The sequence below is a fragment of the Osmerus eperlanus genome, chromosome 1 (genome assembly GCF_963692335.1).
Source record: "Osmerus eperlanus chromosome 1, fOsmEpe2.1, whole genome shotgun sequence".
Classification (NCBI taxonomy): Eukaryota; Metazoa; Chordata; class Actinopteri; order Osmeriformes; family Osmeridae; genus Osmerus; species Osmerus eperlanus.
This window is the reverse complement of record NC_085018.1, coordinates 5,954,620-5,982,165: the sequence shown is the minus strand read 5'-3', so window position 1 is coordinate 5,982,165 and position 27,546 is coordinate 5,954,620. Positions and strand designations below refer to the sequence as shown.

Sequence of the window (27,546 nt, the reverse complement as noted above, 5' to 3'; positions counted from 1 at the left end):
GGAGGTTTAATCATGCAAAGAGGCTGACCAATCAGCAATGGTGAGGAGAGGACTGATTTGAAGGGTCTATTCAAAGCACAGCTGCAGCTCCTCAGAGTGAGTCTGGGTTTGTGATTGCTGTGCGTTTCGGTCACCTCACCTTTACTCGGTGGCCCTATTCACCAACAATTGTCTCAGATAGCCTAAATGGACAGACCCCAGGAGTTTGATGGGTTGACTGTGTCAGACTGGCAAGTTTGACACTCAAACGCACACAAGCAGACACACTTGAGTTGACTATATGACTACAGGGCGTCAAGGTTCTGAGGCAGAAACCCAGCCCACTGCTACTCAGCCTTGTGGCAAATTTTAAACACTATAGCAGTTATATTTCCCCTGACTGATTTTCCCATAGAGGTCAGGTCAGCTATACCCAAATCTGTCCCAGAGTAATCAAGTCTGGTCCACATCGTAAGTCTCAGGCACACAGAAATCTAAATTTGTTACTACAGCTTGGTAAGAATTACAGCTAGTAACAAGTCTAACCAGATCCTTAAAAATACCTCTTAATTTAAAGCAACAGTCTACCACTTTAATCTCATTGTCAGTAGGCTTTGCTGTCAAATTCTGTGCCTTAGCACAGAATTTAAGGACACAAAATGTAATTGTCCAAGGACGTTAGGAACTTACTGTACATGTATCAAAGGTTAGAGACATATAGGGTATTAGTGTGGAACAGAGACACAAATTAATGTATTTGTATGTTATCTAGCCTAGTCTACTGATAACATGTCAATGTATGACAGGCAACAGGAAAATGGTGGAAGCAATATTTCTCTTCCCGCCCACACCTGACCTGAACAACGCCATTGTAGCATTAGCTTAGAAGCTAGTTGATCAATAGCACCTCATCGGATTCCATAACTAATTGACATTGGCGAATGGTTGACTCAGCTAAGTGCTAATAGTTAGCCGAGTGAGCTGAGGCGTCTAATGCATCGGGAGGGTGGTGAAGTGATGGATCACGCTCCTTCGTAGTCAGCCCCTGTTTTTATGTTACGGAGTCAAGCTGGGCTCTGCAAAGATATTATACAATACTCAAGTGTCTCCTACTGGCTATAGCCTATTGAACATTTACCTATAATTGTAAAGAGTGAAAAGTGTGATGTTATAGAGGAGAGCATTTGAGTCATTGTAGTTCAAGACAACCAGATTACAAGAGAGTGGAAATGGTTCCTCTGATGCAGAAGGATAGAAAAAACTGCTCGCTACTCTGCCAGTGTGTGCTCATGTACATCTGCTTATAATGTTTCTGATCGAGGCAGCATGTGTGGAGTGTGCCTCTCAAGTGGATCGCTGCCCCCGTGCTTCTCTCTCTCGTTCTGGATCATTCTCTCTCCCTTCCTAGACCCCTCGTTGGTGTGTGCTGATGAGCGTGGAGTGGAGACACTCGTGTGGCGAGGGAGTAGAGAGCTCCATTTGTTGTGTAAATGCCCTGCTAGGCCGTTAATTGACTGAGCGTCGTTCTTTCTCTCCTTCAAAGGCTGAACCCTGCTGATCCAGGGGGTCCCGCCCCGGGAACGTTAGCGTGCCCCCTCTCTCTTTATCAGGGGGCCTGGCGGCAGTGTGCCAGGTTGGGCATTGCATGCCAAACCTATCTTGCTCTCTCTTGCTTGCTCGTTCACTTGCTTTCTCACGATCTTGCTCTTTTCCCTTACCCCTATGGTGAACTTAGCCAACCTTATTGTAGAAAGGTGATGTGTTGATCTGATCTGCGAGCGATTTGATTGGAATGTGAATCCTTTGCTGCGAAGCAAGTCGCCCATGTGTCATCAGATGGAACAAAGGGATGATGGTTCTGAATATGAATATATACAGTACCAGTCAAAAGTTTGGACACACTTTCCCATTCAATTGTGTCCAAACTTTTGACTGGTACTGTAGGTTATACACATTTGTATACGACACTCAATTTGACTCGATACTGAAATTTGTAGATTGCAATCTTGTTTTTATGTCTCTCATGCCAGGACATTTATTTTCTTTCATGTCTTCTGACTTCTCTAGTCACATAAGAAACAAATGCCAGTGTTTCCTTTAGGATTTCTTTTAGCAGTGGGGGCAGGTCTGTCCGAACAACCCCCCCTCCCCGCCGAAACAAAATTCTAACCCTATATTTCGGAGCAGGTTAATGTAATAGTCTAATAGCTAATGTAATATTGCACATATTTTCGTCCTATGTCCTCTAAAGCAATAAAGTTAGGCTTCTTAAAGACACCTTCCACTCATAAATTAATAATTGACGTAACAACTTATTGTAAATGGTCAGTAGCATAGCCTATCGATTTAAGGTAGGCCACTCGAAAGCATGTACACGGTCTGCTTCATTTGATCTTGATAGGCTAAGCATTCTGTAGCAAATAATAACGATAAACCCCTTATTTATTAATTAAAACTACTTCAGCATAATAATGCACCTAAAATACAAACGTGAGCAAAGGCAGCAATCGCTATTGAATCAACAGACGTGCAATTTGGCTAGCAGGTGAAGAATACAAACAACGAAAATCACCAGTTAACTTAATTTAAATGTGCAAGAACTATAGACGAATACAATAACAGGCTTAAATGAACTGACAACATAAGTTATACGACTTGCAGTTCTCAAGGACGCACACACACAATCTCAACTGCGGTGTGAAGCTCGTGTCCGCGCTATTCTCCGACATGCACTCTAACAATTTCTGATACCGTAGCGGCCGAAATTTTGCCGAGGCGGCCCACCACGGCAAAATCAAGATAGAGGAAACACTGAATGCTTTAGACATATCAGTTCCACCTATCTGCTGTAAAGGTGTGTGTGTTTTATTGTATGTGTTCCCTGACCAGAGGGTCAAGGTGTGTGTTGGTAGCTGTTGACCTTGCACCCACATATGTGGGTGTGCGTCCCTGGTACATCCCTCACGCTCATTCGATTAAAATGTTCAAACTTATTTTTTTGTCTCTGTCATGCTACCAGTTGTGTGTGCATGCGCTTGTGTGCACCCTGGACTAAGTCAGCCCAACACCATCTCCCCAAAGGCCCAATAAAACACATAGCTGGAATAGCTCTGGCGGTGCCCAGCTAATCAAAACCACATTTCTCTTGCCGCACAACTTTCCAGAGAGGAAGGACTGAGGCAGAGAAGGCTGGAGAGGAAAATAGGGAAAGAAAAAGCAGACTAGCAAACACAAAGGAAGCGCAAACGCAGCTGGGCTGCAGACAGAACATATTAAAAAAACACAAACAGTTCCCAGTTGGTAGACACACATGCTGCATATTTGGCAACAGAAACACATGCATGCACACACATTTACATTCAAAACTGAAACACACAATCTACCCACTGCCATATCCACACATAAAACCTTCAGACTCACCCCCAGAAACAGCAAAACAGTCACCTAGATTAGAGTGAGTGGCCACTGCCTTACTGTTATTAGGCCATTTAGACCTCATGCACACACACTGCAAAGCACATGATGGGTAATACGCAACCCTTCTGAACGGCCTTGTCATGTATTTCAGGATTGGATTTAGCCAACACGAGGATGGAGTATAACTTGTCACAACGCAGTAGCGGTAAGACCCTGCTTTGAGCCTTCTATGATGCGACACAATCATAGCCAAAGCTGTGTTAGTTTCTTGACACCCCCCCAAACACACACAAACTCAGCTTTGATAAGCCCCATATGCAGCTCCTCAATATCTCCTCTTTAGTGACAGATACACTTACACTTACAGATACAGATACTTTTGACGTTGCTGGAAAGCAACCGTGTGAGCGGCTGTATCTGCAATTCAATTAAGAGTTTCATTTGCATTTAAGATGCTAATGTACCCTTTTCCGCAAATCGAAGGGGAAACACGTCACACTTTGTCTCATCCGGGTTACTCATTAGTCCATCCAGTAATTGCTGGCGAGAAAACACAGCCGGGAGTAATGGAACCATACCCCTCCCGAGAAAGGTCAGCACATGTTCAAGTACAAGATAGTCCAAAGAAAAAAAAAAAAAAATTCTCGCACAATTGAACCGGAAACCGTAACCCGTTGCTATTAGCTTTTGAGCACACCTCCTTTCTTTTTCTTGTAACTCCAGCTAACCTTTCCTCCATTCACAGTCACGTGGAAAGTTTACTACAGGGACTAGAACACTAAAGTGTTGCCACAATGTTTGTTGGGGTTAGGCCCATAAAACCATCCTCCACCCAAAAAACATAGTTAATCCTTATAAACTAGCTCCCCGCATTAATACATTATAATTTGCAATTGCAATATATATGTTTCTGTGCAATCAATGAATCAAACTAGTCAATGTTCAATCCAAATGTTTTATTTGTCATTTCAGTGATTCGGTCTCAATTTAGTGTATTGTGCAACATTGTGGCAGGACACCTCAGCACCCGACTTTTGATGGCAGAATTTTCATAGCGTCCTGTAGTCAAATGTGGGAACTGCAAAAGGCGCAAAAAAATTAGCAATTTGGGCAGTGATGAGTCTAACTTACTCCCCTACTCGGCAGCCCTCAACCATTTTCTTGAGTTAGGCCGCACACATTTAGACTTTACAATAGTTAAGTTTGGTCCCCTATAAACACATTGTGTAAACTTATGAAGCCCTTCAGAGTTGTGTCTAACACAGGCAGCTCAGTACCAGTGGAATGTCAATTTCTAATTTTGGAGAGGCACCCAACTTTACAGCCGATTATGTTCCAGCAATCCTTGTTTCAACCAATTGCCTTGGAAAGAGTCAGGAGTCAGGTGGCTGAGCGGTGAGGGAATCGGGCTAGTAATCCGAAGGTTGCCAGTTCGATTCCCGGTCATGCCAACTGACGTTGTGTCCTTGGGCAAGGCACTTCACCCTACTTGCCTCGGGGGAATGTCCCTGTACTTACTGTAAGTCGCTCTGGATAAGAGCGTCTGTTAAATGACTAAATGTAAATGTAAAAAGCTGGAGGAAAACACAAAAACTCAGTTGGGTCCCACGAGTCAACATGAAACATAGAGAATAGGGGGGTGGCATATACTAAAGTTTTCATGGATTTATTGAATGATCCATCCATAAAGAATCTATCCAATGTTTGCGCAGTCTTGCGTTTCCTGTAAGAGTTCTCCTATAGCAGGATTCTTTTGTTTTACTCCTCTTGCCCTCCTATTTCTTTTCTTTCTTTACCTCCTGCATTCCAGTCAATCGCCACTCCTCCCTCTTTTTCTTTCAGCCCATCACCCACTGCTTATCTCCCTCTGTGGCCACATTGCTCTCATTCAAACATGTCTGTCTGTTTTTCTTTCTCCATGTGTCAGTTTTTTTTCTGTGTGGCTCTATCTCCTCCCCTATTTATTTACCTTGTCAAAGTTATTTTACCTTTTCAGCTTGTCTCCCACAATATGTCTGTCCCCCTAATGTGCGCTCTTTCTCTTTGTTTTGTTTTTACCTGTTGGAACAACTAGGCTCTGAAAGGCCTATTGTAACTATTAGACAGATACATAAACAACCGAAGTGACTGTAAACCAAGGCACATGGTTTATTACTTTCTCTTTACTGCAGTTTGGAAAGCATGGCTGTAAGTTATATGCTCAAGGAGCGTGTGCTCTAGTTGGGTTATCCTCTAGATAATCTACCTACCACCAAGCCTATGCTACTGGACTGACTGGTTGCCCTGCCTTTGGGATAACTCCAAAAATTGCCACAGCCTTGTGTGAAGCGCTCTTTGGCAAACACCAATACCCAAACTCCAGTTCAGACTCCTCCAATATCCTGTTTTTTGTTTTTGTATTGTTTTGATCTGGTGGCATGACAGGCTGAAAAGCACACTTGCTCTGAGGAGATAGTTGAGGGTGAAACCCAAACATGCATCTACCTCTTTACCTTTATCTCTCTTTCACTTTTTGCTCCAGTGGATGTTTCTGTAGGTATCTTGTAAGTTCTCTCACACTCTCTCCCTGTTTCCTTACCTCCCTCTCTCCTTCTTTATTCCCAGTCCCTCCCTTCCCCCTCTTTCTTCATCACTGTCTCTTCTCTCCCCTCTCTCTCCCTCTTTCTCCCCTCTCCCTCTCTCTCTCCCCCATAGCAGGGCACAGGAGTGTGTAACGCTGTGTGATGCGCTTCACAGGAAATATGTGCTGACGAGTTAGTGAAAAGCAGGAAACTGTCTGAGATCATAGGCCTCTGTTCTCTTCCCATTTAACACTGCGTCATCCACACACACACACACACACACACACACACACACACACACACACACACACACACACACACACACATCACACTCTACATTCATTCATTTAGCTTAAAACAGGCCCTAAAGCTACACATGACCAGCCCAGTTTAACGCTGTTCAGGCAATGCTACAACAAAGAGAAAAAAATATTGCATATAATTTGGAGACTGGAGATAATTGAAGCTGGCCTATAAAATCATGAAGTTGTAATTAAAATTAAAACTGTTATTTAGGGAAATTTAATAGGCCTACCCTGGAGTGTGTTTTTAGATGAGGAAATGTGTGTGTGGATCAGGGGCCAGACTTTGGAAGAAAACATTGGAATTCTACCAGTATTAGCCTACTACTTTCAGCTCCTGTGTCTTTTCTGGGCCCTTTAGACAAACGTGCACAACTTGTATATCAATATATTTAAGATTGGAGGAAGCCTGAGTGTTGTGCTGATAGGTCTTGTTAGCTTATGAAGCAAATTCCACACACACCACATTACAAGGTCCATTGTTATCAGCAAATATGTATTATTTGTTGCAGAATGCAGAAAAATACCAATGCAAGACCCAAGCATGCGCATTTGCTACTCTTTTATTTACTTTCGAATGCATACCCCAACGCAGTATTGTCATCAATTCTGAACCATTGGAAAATAGTGCAATGCAGTCATTGCTTCATAGTAAGGCATCCAACCCGGGCCATACTTATCGAGGCCACATGCCCCTAATGGGAGGGAAGAGATAAGGACCAGATCATAAAAATCAATAGTGAGCAGAGCCAGATCTGTGCGTGTGTGCCAGTGGGTTGTCATCATCGTCAGCAGCAGTGGCATGGCCATTTTGTATTGGCTTTTGCCGTTAGGGCTCGTGATCAGGTGTTTGAGCTCAATACAGGACGAAGAAAGGGAAAATACATGATAGAGAATTGCAGAGTTTGAATTGAGCCACTTTTCCTTCCAGGTGTGTGTACAACAATACCATAACTGTTAAAATACTGATGGCTCATCATCTGTCTTCCTTTGAACAGATTATGGTTTTGGCCTTGCTGCCGTGTATGCCTGTATGCATCGCAGAAATATGAAGTTCCCTGGGAGGACATGTTTATGAGAGAAATACTCGTGATACCTGTTCCCCTTGAGGCCCCTTGAGAAATTTCTAATAATGACATGCCCTTTTTAAACACAGTTCGCAGATATTTTGTTTGCCTTTGTTTGTTTACACACTCCATTGGCATTTGCCCCTCTGCAGTGCTTTCAGGCATTGAGGTCAACTAAGTTCATAAACTCAGGGAGAGATGGAAGGGGGAATACGGACAAGGATTTGGGAAACCTGGGCTCTAATGAAGGGTTTGGTTTAGTAGAGTGAGAGAGAGGTGGATGCATCACATTATGAGGATCTCAGCTCAACCTTTATGGAAAAGTCCATAGTGGTAAAACCAAGGGAGTAGTGAAATGTTCCCATTCCTTGTACATGGCCACGTCAGAACTTGCAACGCTCCCATTGAAAGTCAGTCGGTTGTGATTAACCGTGCTGCACTCAAATAAACAATTGGAAAACGAGGTGATCTACATTGATGCACAAAGTTGTTTGTATGTGTGAGTGCACACAGGGCTAATAGTGGTGACGGTCTGGTGTACTATCTAGCCCACCCCTCCCTACCAAAACATACACTATGTCTATGGTCTGTCAGAACACACTTCTGTTTTGGCCTACATACACCTTTGTCTATACCTAATGTTGTAAACAACCCTCCTGCACCCCCCCTCCTCCACCCCCACCAAGGATTTGTCAGAGGAAAAGAAAGACCCAGGCACAGTCAGAGATTACGCCCTAAACTGGAGGATTTAATTTGACGGTGCAGTGTTGTGCGTTTTTGTCACACACTTGTTTGTTTTCCTCACCCGAGTTGCTAAGTTCTCTGTTTGATGTGGATAGAGTTTTTAAAATGTGATTAATAAAAAATACATAAATTAAACACAAGTGTTGTTAGCTCTGGATACTTTACCTCAACTCAAAAAAGAAGCTCTGCCACTGTGTCAGCAGTCAACTTCACAATTGCAATTTTTGGTTGGAACCTGATGAATACCTTAGGCAGAGGGTACAGTTTTTGCAAGAAAAAGGCTCACGGTAAAAGTTGAAGAGGAGGGCAGAGAGGGGTAGAGGTGGATAGAGGAGAAAAGGGAGGATGAGAGAAACAGAGGGAAGTAGAGGAGGATGGGGAAAGAGCATGACTGGTGGGTGGTTTCTCTCCTGCCAATGTGTAATCGTTGTGACTCAAGCAGCAGGCCCCGGAGAGACGCCTCAAGGGGAGGGAGGGGTGCACGGGGGGGGGGGGGGGGTGATGGGCAGGGCTTCTCGATAGTCGGCTGATTAAACACCTGTCGGATGCAGGCCCCCCTGCTCCACCCCCACCAACACATGCTCAAACCCCCACAAACACTTCCACAATGCTAAAGGGGTTTAGTCATGTGGGCATATGTGCTGGAAAAAGTGTGTGGGGGGTGCAGTGTTTTCCAAATGTTCTACAGAGCTACAGGAGGCTGTGTCTTGCAGGGGTCAGCAACACATTCCAAGCAGTGCCACTTACATTCCTACTGTAGGCCCCTATAAGTGGGTCTGAGTTTGGCAGGGGGGTGAGCTATTTTGGTGGGGGAAGGGGCTGTGCTTGTGTCTCACACTTAAACACCCGAAGACGGTGTGTCCGATCTCTGGTCTGTCACCACATAATCCTGTTTACCTTTTACGTGTGTATGTGGGGGTGTTGTGGGGGAGTCTTTGTGGTGCAGTGCTCACCGTCTGTCCACAGTCCTAGAGTGGCAGCTGTCACTGCTCCTTAGAACATAAATGCCTATTCACCCTGAAACATACACTAACTACACACACACAGCCATCAAGTAAGCAGTTGTTGCTTGATTGGCCTTGTTGTTTATTTGCTTTTGTCCATTGGACTTGATGCCTTTTTCAAACAAACTGTCCCACTCAACAGTCCTGCATTTCCAAACAACTGAGCCCTTGAGTTTCCTACAACAGTGCACACGTTTCGTTTGGCAGGGAACCTGTCATAGAAAGGCATACTTCTTGTCCTCTGCCAAGTTGACTTACATTGGCATTAAAATAGCTTATAATTTTGCCACCAGACTTGGAGAATTTTATAGTATCATATTCCTCTAGGCCTCTGCTTATGTTTGGCACCATGGAGATGCAGTGACATCGTTTTTGCCCTCTGTTGGATTTTTTTCATTTGTAAAATTGTTTTTTTTTGTAATAAAATATATACATAGTAGTAAAACCAGTGGTGGATGAAGTACACAAATCTTGTACTTGAGTAAAAGTGTACCATTGCAAAAAATTACTCCTCAAAATATTTTGGGAAAAAAATGTCAAAAGTACTATTATTTAGTATGGTCATGTTTGTCAGGGGTTGCTGACATGACAATCAGTAGGGAAACTTTCCATCTTGTAAAAAAGTGCATTAAAGGCAGGATGGGCATGTTTTGTGAACCTAGCTACTTTAGCTTGAGTTTGAAAGGATTCAAACCAAAAGAGCCGACCCCCTCCCTTAAAAGCCACTCCTCCAAAGGTGTGCCCCATTAGCTATTGTTTATCATAAGTCCACCAATCAAGGTTTGTCTCTGCATAGTTTTTTTTTTTACTGAAGATTGGAGTTCAGGTGAAAAAAAGGTTATAGGACACAGCTGACTGTGGTAGAAAGGGGTGGGTTATGTTTAATAGAGATTGTTATTTCATGCATCTTTTTACCCCCAAAAAGAAGCTTAATCATGGATTTATTCAAATTCCTACACAGTGAAGGATCTGGCTGGTGCAAGCTAACAATAGATTTGTAAACATTAGCTAACTTGCCTATCACAATGTTAGCTTGCTACCTGAGGTTTAAAAAAAACTAAGGGTGTTGCAGTGCCCTGACCTCCTTAGACAAGTGACCATCTGATATTTTCAAGACGCATTTCAGGCTCTCTTAAGTGTAGCTTGCTAACTTCTATGGTTCAAGCAAATGCCGTGAGTCAATCGAAGCACAGGCTGCACCCTGATTGGTAGGCTTTAGAGTGGAAGTTTGTCATATTCTAAAGGTTATTTTAGGGTAGACAATCTAATTTCTCCACATCAAAGTAAGAAGTAACAACATATCGCACAGAAAGTAGCGTAGTCAAAAATAGGATACTTTTGTTCAGGGGCTTTGGTTTTATTATGCGTATTTGACATATTTTTAAAAGAACAAATCAATTTTGATTAAGAAAAGTGTAGTCCCTATTTAATGGCTGCATCCTCATGTTATTTTAAAAAGATGTTCCACCCACATTTGAAAACAAACCTACGCCCCTACATTAGTTTGAAATCTAGTGGATTGAAAGTAAGCTTCCCAAATTGGAAACACTTGAGCAAAGCGCAGATACTTGAAAAAGGTACTTAAGTACAGTAACAAATTACATGTACTTTGTTACTGGCCATCACTGAATACAAACCTACCCAGTGGCGAGAACATGTTTGAATTGGAGTTGACCACCAACATAGCTAGTCTTGTAATGTGTGAATGCCATGTATTGCAAAAAAAAAATATTAAAACAAATTGAGTTGCGATGATTGTACTTTTAGTTTTGTTGCATAAAGCAATATAAATCTTCTTTTTTATTATTATTTCCACAATATTTTGACAGTATTACATGATCTTAAATCACTTGAAGCAGTCCGCTGCCACTGTCTTCTGTCTTGGTTTGTGTGTGTGTGTTTCTATATGTTTGGATGTGTGTCTTTTGTGTATATACTCTATCCTAAGTGTGTTGGTAAGTGTGCATTTCTCTGTTTTTCTCAAGCACTGTAGTTAAGGAGTAGAGAGAGTAAGGTAGCACTTTATTGGTCCCTTGCAAGGGGAAATTGGACTATTACAGTAGCATGGGTAACAAAATTCTGAATTAAATCTACAATATACAGTGGTGCAAACGTACTGTCTGTGTAGCCTTAATATATCTAAGGTGGCTTAGATCATTAGTTTGTAGCCAGTCAGGGGAGGCATTGAAAGTCCCAATAAGAATTGGTAGAAAGGACTTCTAGAAGGGCTGACTGAAGGTGCTCCTCTGTCTGAACAGAGGAGCACTGAACAGAGTGTCATGTAGAGGGTGGGAGACGTTGTCCATGATGGCCTGCTTTAAAGAGATTGTCACAATGCCATGCGGCCATTGTAAATAAGAATTTGTTCCTAATGTCTTGCCTGGTTAAATAAAGGTAAATAAAAAGGAATCCATCCACTCGGTGTCAACAGTATAAACGGTATAGAAATACATCGGTATGAATTTGGCCTACGATATGGATTTTGACAATACCGTGCTAACCATGGTAGAGCTTTCCAGAAATAAGATTTGTCACAGCCCCATTCACACCAGGCATGGCATAACATTGGCATAAAATTACCGTACGGAACTTTAACGCAAATATCGTAATCAATCTACGCAACATCTCAAGCAATCTTCTGCTTCCTCATAATCAGTATTGAACAGATAGTAGTAGAGCATCGTTTTTTGGCTTTATCGGTTTTATTTGATACATCTTCTGACGTTTACAGAGACTTAAACATCAACAATGCAGCTTGGAAGAGTGTAGCCATGGAAGGAAAGATGCCAGGTTGGTTAGAATTGTGAAAAGTTTATTGTAGGCGAACAGAATCGAGTATTCAGCCATGTAATTATTTGTTATAGCTAGCTCACTACAAATATTTAATTTAATTTAAATTTTCTTGTGATCCAATAAATGTGCTGTTGAAAGCTACAAATGAGCTCCTCTTCCGTGGCAAAGCACTGCAAAAGTTGAAAGAATTCAACTCATGCGTCACACGTGCCGCACCCCATCCAAATCTGTCCGAGTGAAGTAAATTAGCCGCAGTTTTGCGGGTTGCATTCTATTGAAATATATTGTGATGTATACCGTTACCGTCTGTGCTTGAAATCATACCGTGATATACATTTTAGGCCCTACCATCCACACATCCTTGTATGTTGATTGTGATGATGGCAATAGATGAGATTAAGGGGAGGTTTGGGTTTGGTGTCTTCCCCTCCCCCTCTTAGACAATCTGTTGTGTGTTGTCTGTAAAGGTTTGTTGGAAATCTAAACTGGTGGAACCATGCTGATTTGAGCCTATATTTAGTGTATACAATATGAATCACTATGTCTGGGGCAGTATGGTCTGGTTCAATTTGCATAATATTACTCAGTGTATGTATATATGGTTGATGGATGTGTGGTATGTGTAATAGGCTTCACCATCCATGGAACCATGCTCCTTCTTTCACACACAGCCTCTCCCTCCTTGCTCATTCCATAAGACCGGTGGCCAGTGTTTTCATTGTCAGCCCCAGATGCGACCCACATGTAAAACAAAATACAGTGTGGGGAACAACATTTGCCTGGGCGCCAGTCACCCTCTCATCCCACACACGCACAATTACTAATTCATAAACACACACACACTCTCTTCCGAGCGGCGGGTGCTGTAATTGATATGCCACCGGCAATAAATCACTGCCGAGCATGGTCCAACCGGGGCCATTATCAGAATGGACAGGTTTAGCGGGCTCCGTCTATGAAAGCTGTGACTGGTATTACCTGCCCCACCCCTCGCCGCTCACACTCACTCGCTGATTTATGTATTCTGCCCCTCTTCTTAGGGGGTACGCACCGACCTGCCAGCTAGAGGTGTCAGGGGAGTGTGGACCCTTCAGTACACATGCAGGTTCAACCTGTGGAGTCACACACACATGCATAAGCATAAACACTGTGGGCAGATGTGTTTCCAGGAGTAGTCTCATAAATAACAGATGTGCACAAGTACTCACTGATACACACACACACCAACTCACATCCCTACCATTTTCAAAATTATCCAAACCTGAATAAACAAAATGGAAACCCGACAGAGGACACTGCTTTTGGGAAACAACACAAGGATAGAAGCTTATGTCCAATCCTTTTCCACCCACGGATATTTCATAGGAATGTCAATGAAGCAGAATTGATTGGGTGCCCTAATATGAAATCCAATTAAATGTAACCTGTTGGGAACCAATTTAGATCCAAGTCCTTCCTTTATGTTTATAAGATAACACATTTCAGCACTGGCAAGCCAAACAATTAAAACATTTCCCAATCTCCATAAGATCATAAGATATAAAACATGTTTTACAGCCGCCCCCCCCCCCCCCCCCCATTTCATTTTGACGTTGGATAGAGGATAACAAGGAAAAGTAACAAATACAAACAAGGGAAGGAGAGAGATGAGAAAATAGGTGAGGGGGGTGGGACACTGTTAGAAAGCGTTTGAAATGGGGGGACTTCTTTGTGTGATTGACAGTATGCCCAGCTGTCAATCATTCCCTCCGGACCGTTAATTGCAGTTGTTAGGAATCCAGTCTGTGTGGTTATTCCCCAAGTGTCCTCCACAATGTAAAAATACACACAGAAGGGACAGAGAGGGGCCCTTAGATTCCACTAGCCTCCTTACAGAATCAAATATCGTGCTATTGTCTTTTCAATAGTGTGCATTGGACACACTCTGCTATGATGTTGCTTCCTTATTACTCTGTGAGATAACAACTGGGACCCTGATGCAATTTGTTGTGAGATTCACGCTCTGTTACGTCAAGTCATGTCTGGTGAAATGAAGAGGAATTACTGCAGAGGCGACCTTTCACAGGTCTTTCTCTCCCTTGTTTATTCTCACTTTATCTGAGATCAGCCTCTCTCTCTCACTCTCTCTCTCTCCCCGAAATTACAGAAAAAAATGAACTGTCCGACCCATTGCTCTTCAGCATGCTTTTAAATTGACATCTGTGCTCTCAATGCTCATCGTGATTGTAGCATGGAGCAAAATGGCAAGCGCTTTAATAGGCTGTGTCTACTTACGTTGAAGAGTTTACGATATGCACCAAGGCATTTTTATTATAATACAAATGGCCAAGCTGATCTGATAACCGAGCCTGCTGGCCACATACATTTATTGTGGTTGGGCTTCTAGCGATGTGAGCGGCATATGATTTTCCTGGTGCTTATTTAAAATGCAGGTAAAGCCATTATTGAAATGCCAGTACACACCTCTGTGTTGTCACTCGGCACCTCCAGCTGCCTCTCCCTCTCCGAGCAGCACATTCATCTTGTCCTAGGCTCTCATTTGTGGAGGAAATTGGATGACACACACTCCCCTGAACCACGCTTGCTTACCCAGAGCTATACTTTTCAATTCCATAGGAGCAGACACGTTTCTTTCCTTTGCCCTCCCTCCACTTTTCTCTTTATTTTATTTTTTTCCTACCCTACACTCAGTGTCGAGATAAGGGTTTGTTATTGACCAAAAATTATTGTCAGAGAGACTCATGGACACACATGCATTACCTGTGTTTTGTACATTGACCACACTCCCGCATCCTTGTGGGACTGGTGGACAGATTGACCCAACCCTCAATCACTTTCCGGAAGGGAAAAAAAAATAAACAAGATAAGAAATGAAGAAATACATTCCTCATTCTCCTCTATCTCATGTTTTAATCACCACTTATCTTCTGCCATCCTGCCTCATCATTTTTCTCACCCTTGTCTTCCATCTTTCCCTGATTCTATTGGGACATAAAACACCCTCCCGCTTACACTTTCATTGTAATTGTGAAATTGAAGTGTCTGACTGGAAGAGTTTCCTCACGTTTTGCATAATCAGCACATACAGGAGAACTAGGATGCCTGAACATGATTGGCCTGTCAAACAGCGCCTTGGCAAGAGCTGGAGTTCTCCGCCATCTCTGTCTCAGGAGGACACCTAATTCCCCCTACACACACGCGTGCACAGACACACTTGTTCATTACCCTTCTCCCTGCCTCTTTCTTTTCTTCAATAATTCCTTCCATTTTCTGCCTCCTGTGTAAAGGTAACCCACCTCCTATAATTCTAAAGCCAATTAACAGGTTTGTAATAGATGCAGTTAGACCTATGACAGCCAGTCTAGAGTGCTGGCTCCTTAAACAAATAGTTGTGCTAGATAAAGAAGCTGGTCTTTTTATCTAAAAAATGACCTTCTTTCTAAGTGGAATTGGGGCTAAATGCCACTAAACCCACAGTCCCACTCTCACTAACAGCAAAGTGGGAGTGAATGTTGGCTCACAATAATTATTTATTGCTTGTATTTATTGACTGTTTGGGATAAGGGTAAGCAGTTAGTGACTAGATAACTGATGGGAAGGAATGAGGTGGGTTTGAGTCGCTCAGAGAACTGCTCCTGCTCAAGTAGAAGACAACTTTTAAGTGTGTCAAGAAACACACTCAACAACACCATTTCTTACTGCCTAACAGTCTCTCGTTATAGAATGGTAGAACTAGGTTCTTTCCTTTTTAATCAATACATTTCCCTTTCTTTTTTGCATACCATGTTTTGTCCATAATGATGTGGCCCTGAGTTGTTTTGACAGAGGCCTCAGGGTAGCAAAAAAAATATTTTGGCAATCAACAGAGCTGTCATTGTGAGAAACAGAGCCATGCCTTTAAATCTATTGGCAGAAATTCTTTCCTAATTAGGAAAGGGGGAATACTGGACAGTTTGTTGATACCACAGAAAGCACTATCTGGAGGCCTTGGAGTAGACCTGGATACAAATCGTTGTCTGTCAATATAAGGGTGCCTACTGGCAAGTTTCCCCAGACTGGCCTTTTTGAAACCCCCTTGGTAATGTTGAATATATGAAATATTAAAGAATTGTGGGTCCATAACGTATTCCAGCATGATTTCCATTATGTACCGTGCGTTTCATAATCTGCCTGTGCCTCTTTGCTATCTCCCTTCATAATTAAATGTCATCACGGATATGCCCTTCAGGCCTGAGCTTGTATCATTTATTTATCTGGGGTGAATGGCAACTTATATTTTTTCCCCTGTCTAAATTTGGTTGTGTGTCTCGTGAGCTTTTAGGGGCAGGGTCTGATGCATAATCAATAGAAATGTTTCATGGCAACTCATAATGTGTTTTTTTTTGCCTTGCAGGGCTCCCACCCGTGCAGTAGTGGATGATGCTGTAGATGACGGCCTCGATAACGGAGGAAAGGACATTGGATCAATAGGAGCCATTTCCACCCTTATATTTTCCCAGCCTGTTGTCCCTTATTTTAGAGGAAGAGAGAACAACAAAAAATAAAGCCAGACTAAGGACTTGCTGGAAAAGAGTCCTTTCCCCCATTGCCCTCTCAGCCTTGCTTCTAGCCAGACCCAGATATGTGGCACTTCCCAAGGTCACTCACTTTCCCCCCTAACCTGGGGAATCTGCTTCTTCTGGGGATGCTGGTACTCCTAACAGGCCCATCTCTCAGTGGAGGCCAACCTCAGCCCTTTAAAGTATTCTCCCCTACTGAATGGGGGCTGACACACCTAGCCATCCACAGCAAGACGGGAGAAGTTTATGTGGGCGCCGTCAACTGGATCTTCAAGTTGTCCAGCAACCTCACCAAGCTTCGTAACCACATGACGGGACCAGTGGTGGACAACGAGAAATGCTACCCTCCACCAAGTGTCCAGTCCTGCCCACATGAGTTGGCCCAGACCAGCAATGTCAACAAGCTCTTGCTCATTGACTATGCTCAGAACCGTCTTATTGCTTGCGGAAGTACCTCCCAAGGAATCTGCCAGTTTTTGCGTTTAGATGACCTATTTAAGCTTGGGGAACCGCACCACCGCAAGGAGCACTACCTTTCAAGTGTAGCAGAGTCAGGAACCATGTCTGGAGTCATCATCTCCTCCTCTCATGGCCCTCCCAGCAAGCTCTTCATCGGGACTCCCATTGATGGAAAGTCAGAGTACTTCCCCACCCTCTCCAGCCGCAAGCTGATGGAAAATGAGGAGAACGCTGACATGTTCAGCTTCGTCTACCAAGATGAATTTGTTTCCTCTCAGCTGAAGATCCCGTCGGACACACTTTCCAAATTCCCAGCCTTTGACATCTACTACATCTACAGTTTCAGCAGTGAACAGTTTGTATACTACCTCACTATGCAGCTGGACACACAACTTACTTCACCAGACGCCAGCGGTGAACAGTTCTTCACCTCCAAGATTGTACGCTTGTGTGTGGATGACCCTAAGTTCTACTCCTATGTGGAATTCCCCATTGGCTGTACCAAAGATGGCGTGGAATACCGCTTGGTACAGGATGCCTATCTGGCCAGACCAGGCCGGCAGTTGGCCAACTCTTTGGGAATCTCAGAAAATGAAGACATCCTATTCACAGTTTTCTCCCAGGGGCAGAAAAATCGGGCCAAGCCACCGAAGGAGTCGGCCCTCTGCCTCTTCACATTGCGCAAGATCAAGGAGAAGATCAAGGAGCGCATTCAGTCCTGCTACAAAGGAGATGGGAAACTGTCACTGCCCTGGCTGCTCAACAAGGAACTGGCCTGTATCAATTCGGTAAGTCAACATATTCTAACGTCACTAAATGTGTCTTAGGTCTAGAGTACTGTTAAGCACTCACAACATTCATTCAGTTGTTTGTATCACAAACAGACCATCTATTTGAATCAGTTCGTGTTGGTTTGATTGGTACAAGTGTCATTAAGTTAATACTGGATCGATGCCAACAGGCCTTTATCCGTTTCATGGCAGTCCATGTAAAAATCCTGATAGTCAGACACATCCAAACTCCCTGGGGCCTCATGTATAAAGGATTGCATAGCTTTCATACCAGAAGATGGTGTACGGCCAAAACTCGAAAAGTACCTACGCACAGAAATATTCACATGTATAAAACCGGTCGTACACCAGGTCCTGCGCACCTTTCCTTTATAAATCACGTGAGATTCACCGCACATGAACGAGCCACTGACCCCGCCTTGCCTCCTCCCATAAATGAATATGCAGATGGACTATAAATGCACTCCTGAGGTCATTTCTTTGTCTGAATTACCGTATTTCTTCGAATAAACGCCGCCCTCGAATAAACGCTGCACCAAAAATGAACGTTATTTAATAAACGCTGCGGCGTTTATTCGAAAAAAAATACGGTGACTGTGAGATCGAGGTTCTGACAACAGAGGTGGAGGCGAGAAAATGTGTCCTGTTTGTCGGCCTGTAATCAGGTATTAGCGACAAAAGAAAGTCGGCGGAGTGGAAAACTGTTACTATTTGCGCCCTCTCTTGTTTTTAACCTGTAGCACTTTGAGATTTAGCTAAATGTAAAGTGCATTACAAATAAAATCACTATTATTATTATAGGGCCATAAATGATGTGGGTTCAGAGAACCGGACCATGGCAGAAATTAAAAAGAAATGGTCCGATGTAAAACTTTAAATGAAGAAACGAGTGGTGGCACATCGTAACAGCATGGCAGCTATAGGGTTAGCGTGACATGCATTTCCTGAGTGATTTTGTCGTTCGTTTGACACCCTCAAGTTTAACAGAAGTTATTAAGTGGTGGCGGATTAAACAGAAGGCTATATAGCACTTCCCGTTTTGGGTTTTGGCATTTTGATGTGATCATCCACATTAATGATCAAACTTTTATTTTTATGTTTTTTGAATAGTCAACATCATAAACGTAGTAGTGGAAACTTTATTTTGTAATGTTTGGTGAGTTTCAGCACTTTTCAGTTAGAATTCGCCACGTTACAGAGCCAGACAAGACTTTGCGGACGGTCCGCACATTCTCACGTCTGCTCAAAACTTTCCGTGACGGCCCGCACATTCTCACGTCAAGTAAATCTTTATACATCACAAAGTGTGCGTGAAAACCAGCGTACGCAAGCTTTTTGTGCGTACGCAACGTTTATACATGAGGCCCCTGGTGTTTTGTCAAAACTGCCAAAAATACACTGCCATGTGGATGTCTACATTTCCAGAATGTACATGGTGCTGGTACTTATTTCTTTTCTTAATGAAAGTAAAGCAACCTTGGAGAAATGTTGTCCCACCTCCATGCAGGGCAGCTTCAACTCAAATTAATTTGTCTTTTCAATACATTTCAATCTTGTTTATACTTCATATATCTTGTTAGTCAACCATTCTGGTGTGAACTTCTGTGTTTTGAATCATTGTTGCTTGACTTTTCTCAATATGCTTTTCAGTGGAGCTCCAGAGCCTTAGAAATCATTAAAATGCATTTTACCCCTTTGTAGGGGTAAAAAAAATGCACCAACAACTTATTTCTGGAGGTCTTCATGAATATGTTTGTATTGTGGCATTCTAGGGCAGTAGAACCTGCATATGGTACTGTACCATACACAATGGTTCTGCTCGTCATTTTAGGCTTGCAATGAGGAATAAATGACATTATTGGAAATGCCAGTCCACCTCTGCCACACATTTATGATTGGTCCTCCTCTGCTACGCATTTATATTTTTCAGCCTTCCCAACCATAACCCCCACCCCCCCAAGGACACCCTATTTCTATACAATAAGATCAGTCACTGATTTCCCAACCCTCCTCCCCCCCCCCCCCCCCCCCCCACCTCTTGTATTCTCGGAGGCCATTTGTAGGCCAGTGGTGATTAGTGGGAGGAAGTGCTATGTGTTGTGAATGTGAACCTGGGTTCTCTCTCCTGTGCCGCTGTCTTCCGAGAACCTCCCAGTGCTTTGATTTAGACAGACTGGAACATCATTAGCCGAGTCCCCAGGATTTGTGAAATGTCAATCAGAGTGGCCACCACATTAATACCCACACTCTCTCACACACACACACACAGCTGCTCTGATAAAAATTATACAAGGTGATGCAATGATACATGGAGCAGAGTGTGTGTGTGTCTTTCTGTCAGCTTTAATTCATTGAGAGGGAATAGTTCAGATTATGTCTGCAGTGCAGGGTTATCAGGGATAATCAAGGCTAGACTGGGTTTCTCTTACTGATCTGTGGTGCATGGCTCTGCATGCTTTCAAGGGGACATCAGTGCACCTGGCCAGAAATGATGTAGTGTACACAGGAGCCTGGTGCTTCATTCGTAAATGGTGACACACAAAAAACCTAACCTTCCATGCTTAAGTTGCTTTTATTAAGTAAAAAACTACATTGAGACACTACACACATTTCCATGTAAGCTATCCCCCAGGGCATACTCACTTATTTGAAGAGCGTAAATGATGTGGGTGATGGAGTGACATGATTTCGCTAGAGAAAACACAATTGACTTTGTTCTGATCACCCTTTAATCTCTACACTGGGTCTTAGCCTTTACAATTGGCCCGTGCATTTTGATGAACTTTTTTGTCCCCATCGTAGTATCAGATAATTTATTTTATTATGCTACTGAAGAGTTAACACCACAATAGCCAAATGCCAATTGTCATAGATTTATATCATCACATGTCCAGTAAGCTGTGCAATTAGCATTACACCAAAAATAGACAAACTGTTTCTTCAACTTAACATTTGTCACTGTAAGTTCTGCTGAAAAAAAACTATCCCTCGGCCACAATTTCTTTGTCACATTCTGTGTATTTCACATTTGTGTTTTTTAGCTTTCCTTTAAGCAATCATGATTTGGATTCCTGTCAATCCAGCTTGCTTTGGGCATGCATAATACCATTTGTGGTTAATCGTAAGCGTTTACAAGGAGGATCACAAAGCTTGTTCACACTTTGCCTATACATCAGGTGCTACCTTTTAACACCTTCCATTCCCTCACCTCCCCCACCCCCCCTTTTATCTTCATCTTCCTGTTTCTGCAGAATCTTCTCTCTTTGTCACCCACCTTCAAACTTCTGACTGTATAAATCTCTCTCCTACTTCCTCCATTCATCCCTCGTTCCATCATTGCAATCTCCGGCCATCACACTCACGATATGCTTGATGATGGAGCCATTTCAATACAACTTTGAAAGGGCAGAAGGAGCCATGTTGGTAGCAGGTGCTAGCCACACATCCACACACTTTCACCTGACCACTTCTCCCACCCATTCACCTTGCATTTCTTTAACTAGAGAGGGTACAATTTCTGGGGAAATTGTAGGGTGTGCTTGCTTGCGTCGGTTGCACAGGGGTCCGTTTTTTAATGACATTTTTACAACTGATATTTCTGTATTTTATATAAAAATGCATACTTATTATTTATAAAGATTACATAGATTTAAAAGCATTTTTTTTTGCTGCTCATTTACAACTGAAAATACGAGTGAAGTGTAGAATGAAATAGATGTCTTCTCATTTCCCCTGCAAGAGGCAGCCTCATCGTTGAATCAAAACGAATAAATTTGGCAGACCGGTGTAAAAATTGACCTAATCTCTATGACAAACGTCCTTTTAAGTTTTTCCCTTCTCGTGATATTTTCATGCATTTAGCCTACTCATTGCATTCATTCATTAATAAAGAACCCCCTTTGAATATTATTCTACGACGTTACCGGCAGTAGAAGATGGAATCGCGATTCAAACAGTACCATCTGCTAACTGAAAATATGCCCCCCAAAACGTAAATAAGCTTGACATTTATTTAGTGGAAAATCGCTCATTCATAAAAAGCTCGCTGGTAGCGATCATTGTCAGTAACAACGCAAAATGCGATATAGCCCTGTGTGGAAAGGCTACCCCGGTAAATTGTACTACTACGGTACAGTACTAGACTACTGCTGTGTTCGTCTTGGTAGCGATTGCGTTGGTTGAATTTGATTGAACGTTCCGTTGTACGGTTTAGGCTGAAATTAATTATTTTCATGAACAGATTGACAAAGTTTAGGCTGTGGCAATGAAGTTCAGGTTAGTAGTTAGATATACTTTTGATTTAAGTAAGGGGAGTGCCGAACATGTTCTGTCGCCGTTTGACTTCCTACAGCTGTGTAGATGTTTTTGTAGTGTCTCGCGTACGCTACAGCGTTGCAGTGAGCAACACTGGTTTGAAACCACAGGTAATGATAATTTCACCCACAAATCGTTTACTTGTAATGTAATGTCATAATAAATCCTACAACGAAAATGTATTTGTGAGGAATGTTTATTTTAAAGATTGAAAACAGATGCATCATATAGACCACTGTAGTATGTGTTGCCCGGGCAACAGAGGCTAATGTCATGATGCTAATGCTTCAGTGAAATAGTAGACTACCGTTTCCAAAAGTAGATGTGGGTCTACTTCCTTAATAATATCAGCTAATATTGTACATTACATTTCATAATTGTGTTTCACATCACAAAGTAAAATGAGTAAATAGTTATCACCCTGGCCTCTTTGCTTGTGGCGTTCCTGCAGCTGCCTTGCAGTAAAGCTATAGTTAGCCTAGCTATCCCCCAAGTTAACAGATGTGAAACGAATGTTCTGCTACAGGTAGTCACGCGTGTTTTCGTGACGTTAGTGACGTAGTGACGTTAGTAACGTCAGTGACTGTGGCTAGCAAATTAGCCACCGTTAGCTTCACTTTTCACCACAAAAACGCAATTTATACTTAAACCATGCAACGGAACGTAAATAAAAATACAACCAACGCAATCGCTACCAAGACGAACCTTTTGACACCGCCGTTGTGTATGTAGTCCAAATATTGACTGATCCTTAGGGGGGCGAAAATAAACAATAATAAATAAATAAATATATATGTGAGAGAACAAAGGTTGTGCCCTTGCCGAAGGCAAAGCACACCCAACTAGAGAGAGTACAATTTCTGGGGAAATTGTAGGGTGTGCTTGCTTGCGTTGGTTGCACAGGGGTCAGTTTTTTAATTACATTTTTACAACTGATATTCCTGTGTATTTTATATAAAAATGCATACTTATTATTTATAAAGATTACATAAATTTAAAAGCATCTTTTTTTTTGCTGCTCATTTACAACTCAAAATACGAGTGAAGCGTAGAATGAAATAGATGTCTTCTCATTTCCCCTGCAAGAGGCAGCCTCATAGCTGAATAAAAACGAATAAATTTGGCAGTAAAAATTGACCTAATCTCTATAACTTAAACGTCCTTTTAAGTTTTTCCCTTCTCGTGATATTTTCATGCATTTAGCCTACTCATATTGCATTCATTAATTCATAAAGAATCCCCTTTGAAGACTATTCAACGACGTTACCGGCAGTAGAAGATGGAATCGCGATTCAAACGGTACCATCTGCTAACTGAAAATATGCCCCCAAAAACGTAAATAAGCTTGACATTTATTTAGTGGAAAATCGCTCATTCTTAAAAAGCTCACTGGTAGCGATCATTGTCAGTAACAACGCAAAATGCGATATAGCCATGTGTGGAGAAGCTGCCCCGGTAAATTGTACTACTACGGTACAGTACTAGACTACTGCTGTGTTCGTCTTGGTAGCGATTGCGTTGGTTGAATTTGATTGAACGTTCCGTTGTACGGTTTAGGCTGAAATTAATTATTTTCATGAACAGATTGACAAAGTTTAGGCTGTGGCAATGAAGTTTAGGTTAGTAGTCAGATAGTTTCACCTATTGAAAGACTTTTGATTGAAGTAAGGGGAGTGCCGAACATGTTCATGTTCTGTTTGCCGTTTGACTTCCTAAACAGCTGTGGAGATGTTTTTGTTAGCTACTCACTAGTGTCTCGGGTAGGCTACAGCGTTGCAGTGAGCTACACTGGTTTGAAACCACAGGTAATGGTAATTTCACCAACAAATCGTTTACTAATGTCAGAATAAATCCTACAACGAAAATGTATTTGTGAGGAATGTTTATTTTAACGATTGAAAACAGATACGTCATCGACCACTCTAGTATGTGTTGCCCGGGCAACACAGGCTAATGTCATGATGCTAATACTTCAGTGAAATAGTAGACTACTGTTTCCGAAAGTAGATGTACTTCCTTAATAATATCAGCTTATATTGTACATTACACATCACAATTGTGTGTCATATCACAAAGTAAAATTAGTAAATAGTTATCACCCTGGCCTCTTCGCTTGTGGCGTTTCTGCAGCTGCCTTGCAGTAAAGCAGTTAGCTTAGCTATCTCCCAGAAGTTAACGAGCTGCTAAACTAATGTTCTGCTAGAGGTAGTCACGCGAGTTTTCGTGACGTTAGTGACGTTAGTAACGTCAGTGACTGTGGCTAGCAAATTAGCGACCGCTAGCTTCACTTTTCGCCACAAAAACTTATCTTGAGCCTAAACCATGCAACGGAACGTAAATCCCAATAGAAGCAACTCAATCGCTACCAAGACGAAACTTTTGACACCTAGGTTGTCTATGTAGGCCAAATATTGACTGAGTTTTAGGGGGGCAAAAAGAATAATAAAAATAATAATAATAATATATATGTGAGAGAACAAAGGTTGTGCCCTTGCCGAAGGCAAAGCACACCCAATAAGCTAGCCTGGTTGGAGAGAGTGCAGGCACAGCGAAGGCAACAACAGGCTATCATTTATGGCAGTTCATTAGCAAGCGTGTACAGGTGTAGATATAGTGAGGGGGGTGGGGAGGACTTGTAAATTATCCATTTGAGTCACCCTTCACTCATTTACATTTAGTCATTTAGCAGACGCTCTTATCCAGAGCGACTTACAGTAAGTACAGGGACATTCCCCCGAGGCAAGTAGGGTGAAGTGCCTTGCCCAAGGACACAACGTCAGTTGGCATGACCGGGAATCGAACTGGCAACCTTCGGATTACTAGCCCGACTCACTCACACTCACTGTTCTCAACTCATCAGTGGCTGATTTCCTCTTCCTTGTACTTTCCCCACAATTATGTTGTCCTTTCTCTCTTTCAATCTGTTTGTGCAGTGGGAAGCAAGACAGGCTTAACAATGGGAAGCTCCACTCATCTCTATGGAGCTGGGTTGTTTTGATGAGAATCCTTCACTTTCCTTCCTTTTACTTGTATCCATCCTTGTTTCCTTCCTTCCTTCCTTCCTGCACCGACTGTCAAATTGTGAGGCATTCGCAGCCTTTAAAATCTATACACAATATTCACCCAATAAACCCATACTATGACTATCTCTGGTCTTAAAGCCCTTGGCATGAGTGGGTGACGTAATTCTGTCAAGATATTTGCTGTCCTATGGCCTCATGGTGACCCTCGGGTGAGAGCTAGGTTAAGGATGTCACTGATGTCCCTCTAAGGCACTGATTCATGGTCAGTAACCCGGTTCCCAATCATACCCTTGGTCAATAGTGAGAACCTCTCATATGACTTTAGAACAGTTGGAGGTCCTCACCCTGCCATGCCTGGTGACTCAGATGAGGTGATCAGTTGACCTGGCTATACAACATCTGGCACTCGCAACAGAGGGTAGATGGAGGAAGGATATTCTGGTCAACTCAACTTGGCTATGATAGATGGGTTCTTGTACTACCAATCACCTTTTTTCTCCTTTGAAATTTACTGTGTGTTTATATTTTGTATAAGTGTTTGACTTATTCTTAGTAATTTTGAGCCAGGGTATGGCAATAAGGAAATTATTTTGTAGTGGCTTTTTTCTGTGATTTGACCAAAGAACTAATGTCAGCTGCTTGCTTCAAAAAGAAGACATTTAGGAAATACTGACACAAACAGGTTTTTTTTAACCCTGTGTGTTTTTAATTCACTCCCATTCAACCTTAATAACCTTAATCCTTAATGTAATTCTAACCCTTACATTTATTCCAACCCTAAACCCTAAAATAAGCACTTTTGGGGAAAGACAATTTCCCCAAAGAGTACATTTGTTCTTAGTTTACTATTCGTGTTCATTATCCTTGTGGGGACTATAAGAACACACACAGACACACACACTTGTTATCTCAGTTTAGGACCTCAGGCTAAAACACAGCCTGTGTACGTGTGTATGTGTACATGCGTGCACGTGTATGTTTATGTACATGTGCATACATGCTTGTGTGGTGTGCGCATGTGTGTGTGTGATGTGCGTGTACATTTGGGTGTGTGACTGAGGGGCCTCCTTCACCCTTATTTGTCCATGTGGTTTATTAGTGATCCTCTGACCTTCCCCTGCTTTGGCAGTGGATCGATAGAAACCATTTCCCCTCTGAGAGAGGGATGGAATGAGGGAGGGGGTTAGCGAGCGAGAAAATGAAAGAGTAGGTGAGTTACAGGGAGACTGAGAAACAGAGGGAAAGAGACGGCTAGAAAGCGACGTGAGGGCAAGCGAGGGTGTTGGTCAGAGAGAGCAATCGATGGTAGGGTGTGAAAATTTGACAGAGCTAAGAAAAGAGGTGAGGGGAAAGAGGGAGGCAGTGGGTGACTAGAAAGCAAGGGGAAGGAGGGAGATTTAGAAAGTAGGTGAATGGAGGGAAGAATACGTGCCACAGAGAACGAGAGTTAGAATGAAGAAAGAATCCTGTGCTTGTGAGAGACACAGACAGAGAGCGAGAGCTAGAAAAAGATAACCTCAGTAATCCTCTCCTGGTGTCTGCCAAAAAACAGCAAGTGAGAGAAGTAGGGGAGAGAAGGATCGAGATGATTAAACACTTGCTTCAACACAAATAATATTGGTGTCAGTCACCCAGGTACTGTGCTGTCACCTTCGCTGCCATGCCTTTCCATCATGTCAGCGCATTATCACAGCGATGTGCTTTTGAATGCTACGCCTGCGCCTGACCCCCTCAGCCAGCCCATTGCATTCGCAGACACAACCCTCCCTCCTAGGGGACTCACCACTCGAAGTCAGGAAGTGGAGGATATTAAAATAAAATGGCAGATATAGCCTTAAAAGTCTGATTTGGGAATGACTGTGGGTGTATCACAGATGGTGTGTTTGTGTGCTGGTGCTAACTCACCCTGGATACATGTTTTTGCACTTGCTTTGCTGTGTATTCTTGTGTGTATGCGTGACAGTGTGTTTGTGTGATGTATGTGTGACTATGTGTGTCACTGGTGGGCATGTGTAAACGTGTGTGTGTTTGTTGCATATTCACATTTCCCTCTCTAAAAGTGGTAGCGGAAATCTCCCATTTAGCCTAGCCTATGGAGCATGAAGATTAGGATTTGTATCTGTTCCAAGGCTTCCCCACCCACCTCAACCCCAGAGACCAAACACAATAGACCAGAAGACGCAGAAAACACGAACCATTGTAATGACACCAGGCACCATAAAACCAAGTCTTTCTGCATATTTAGTTTTCCCTCGTTATTTGTCATGACTTTTCGCAACTGCTTCTTATTTCAAGTCACTTCACTCTGCAAGAATAGGTGGCAGGGGGGCCACTGTTTCACAAATAAAAAGTAATGACTTAAAGATGAAATCTTTAAAATCTGCAATTGTTTGCAGGTAGCTGTGCATGAAAATGGGCTTCCTAGAACAATTATAAAAGATAAATGATGGGGGTGAGGGGATACAGTATATCCTAAGCAATGAAGGAAAATGTAAATCCCACAAGCTTTTCAAAGTTCTGCTAATTGAAGGCC

The 27,546-nt window shown here is 42.6% G+C and overlaps 1 protein-coding gene across 3 annotated transcripts in view; it reads left to right on the top strand.

Moving 5' to 3' along the window:
- Positions 1–27,546, top strand: part of LOC134016951 (plexin-A1-like) — a 165,308-nt gene that overhangs the window by 14,527 nt on the left and 123,235 nt on the right. For all 3 annotated transcript variants that reach the window (XM_062456207.1, XM_062456214.1, XM_062456200.1), the window contains exon 2: positions 16,261–17,673. In XM_062456207.1, coding sequence (XP_062312191.1) covers positions 16,489–17,673 — 1,185 coding nt within the window. In that variant the 5' untranslated portion in view covers positions 16,261–16,488. The remainder of the gene's footprint in view (positions 1–16,260; positions 17,674–27,546) is intronic.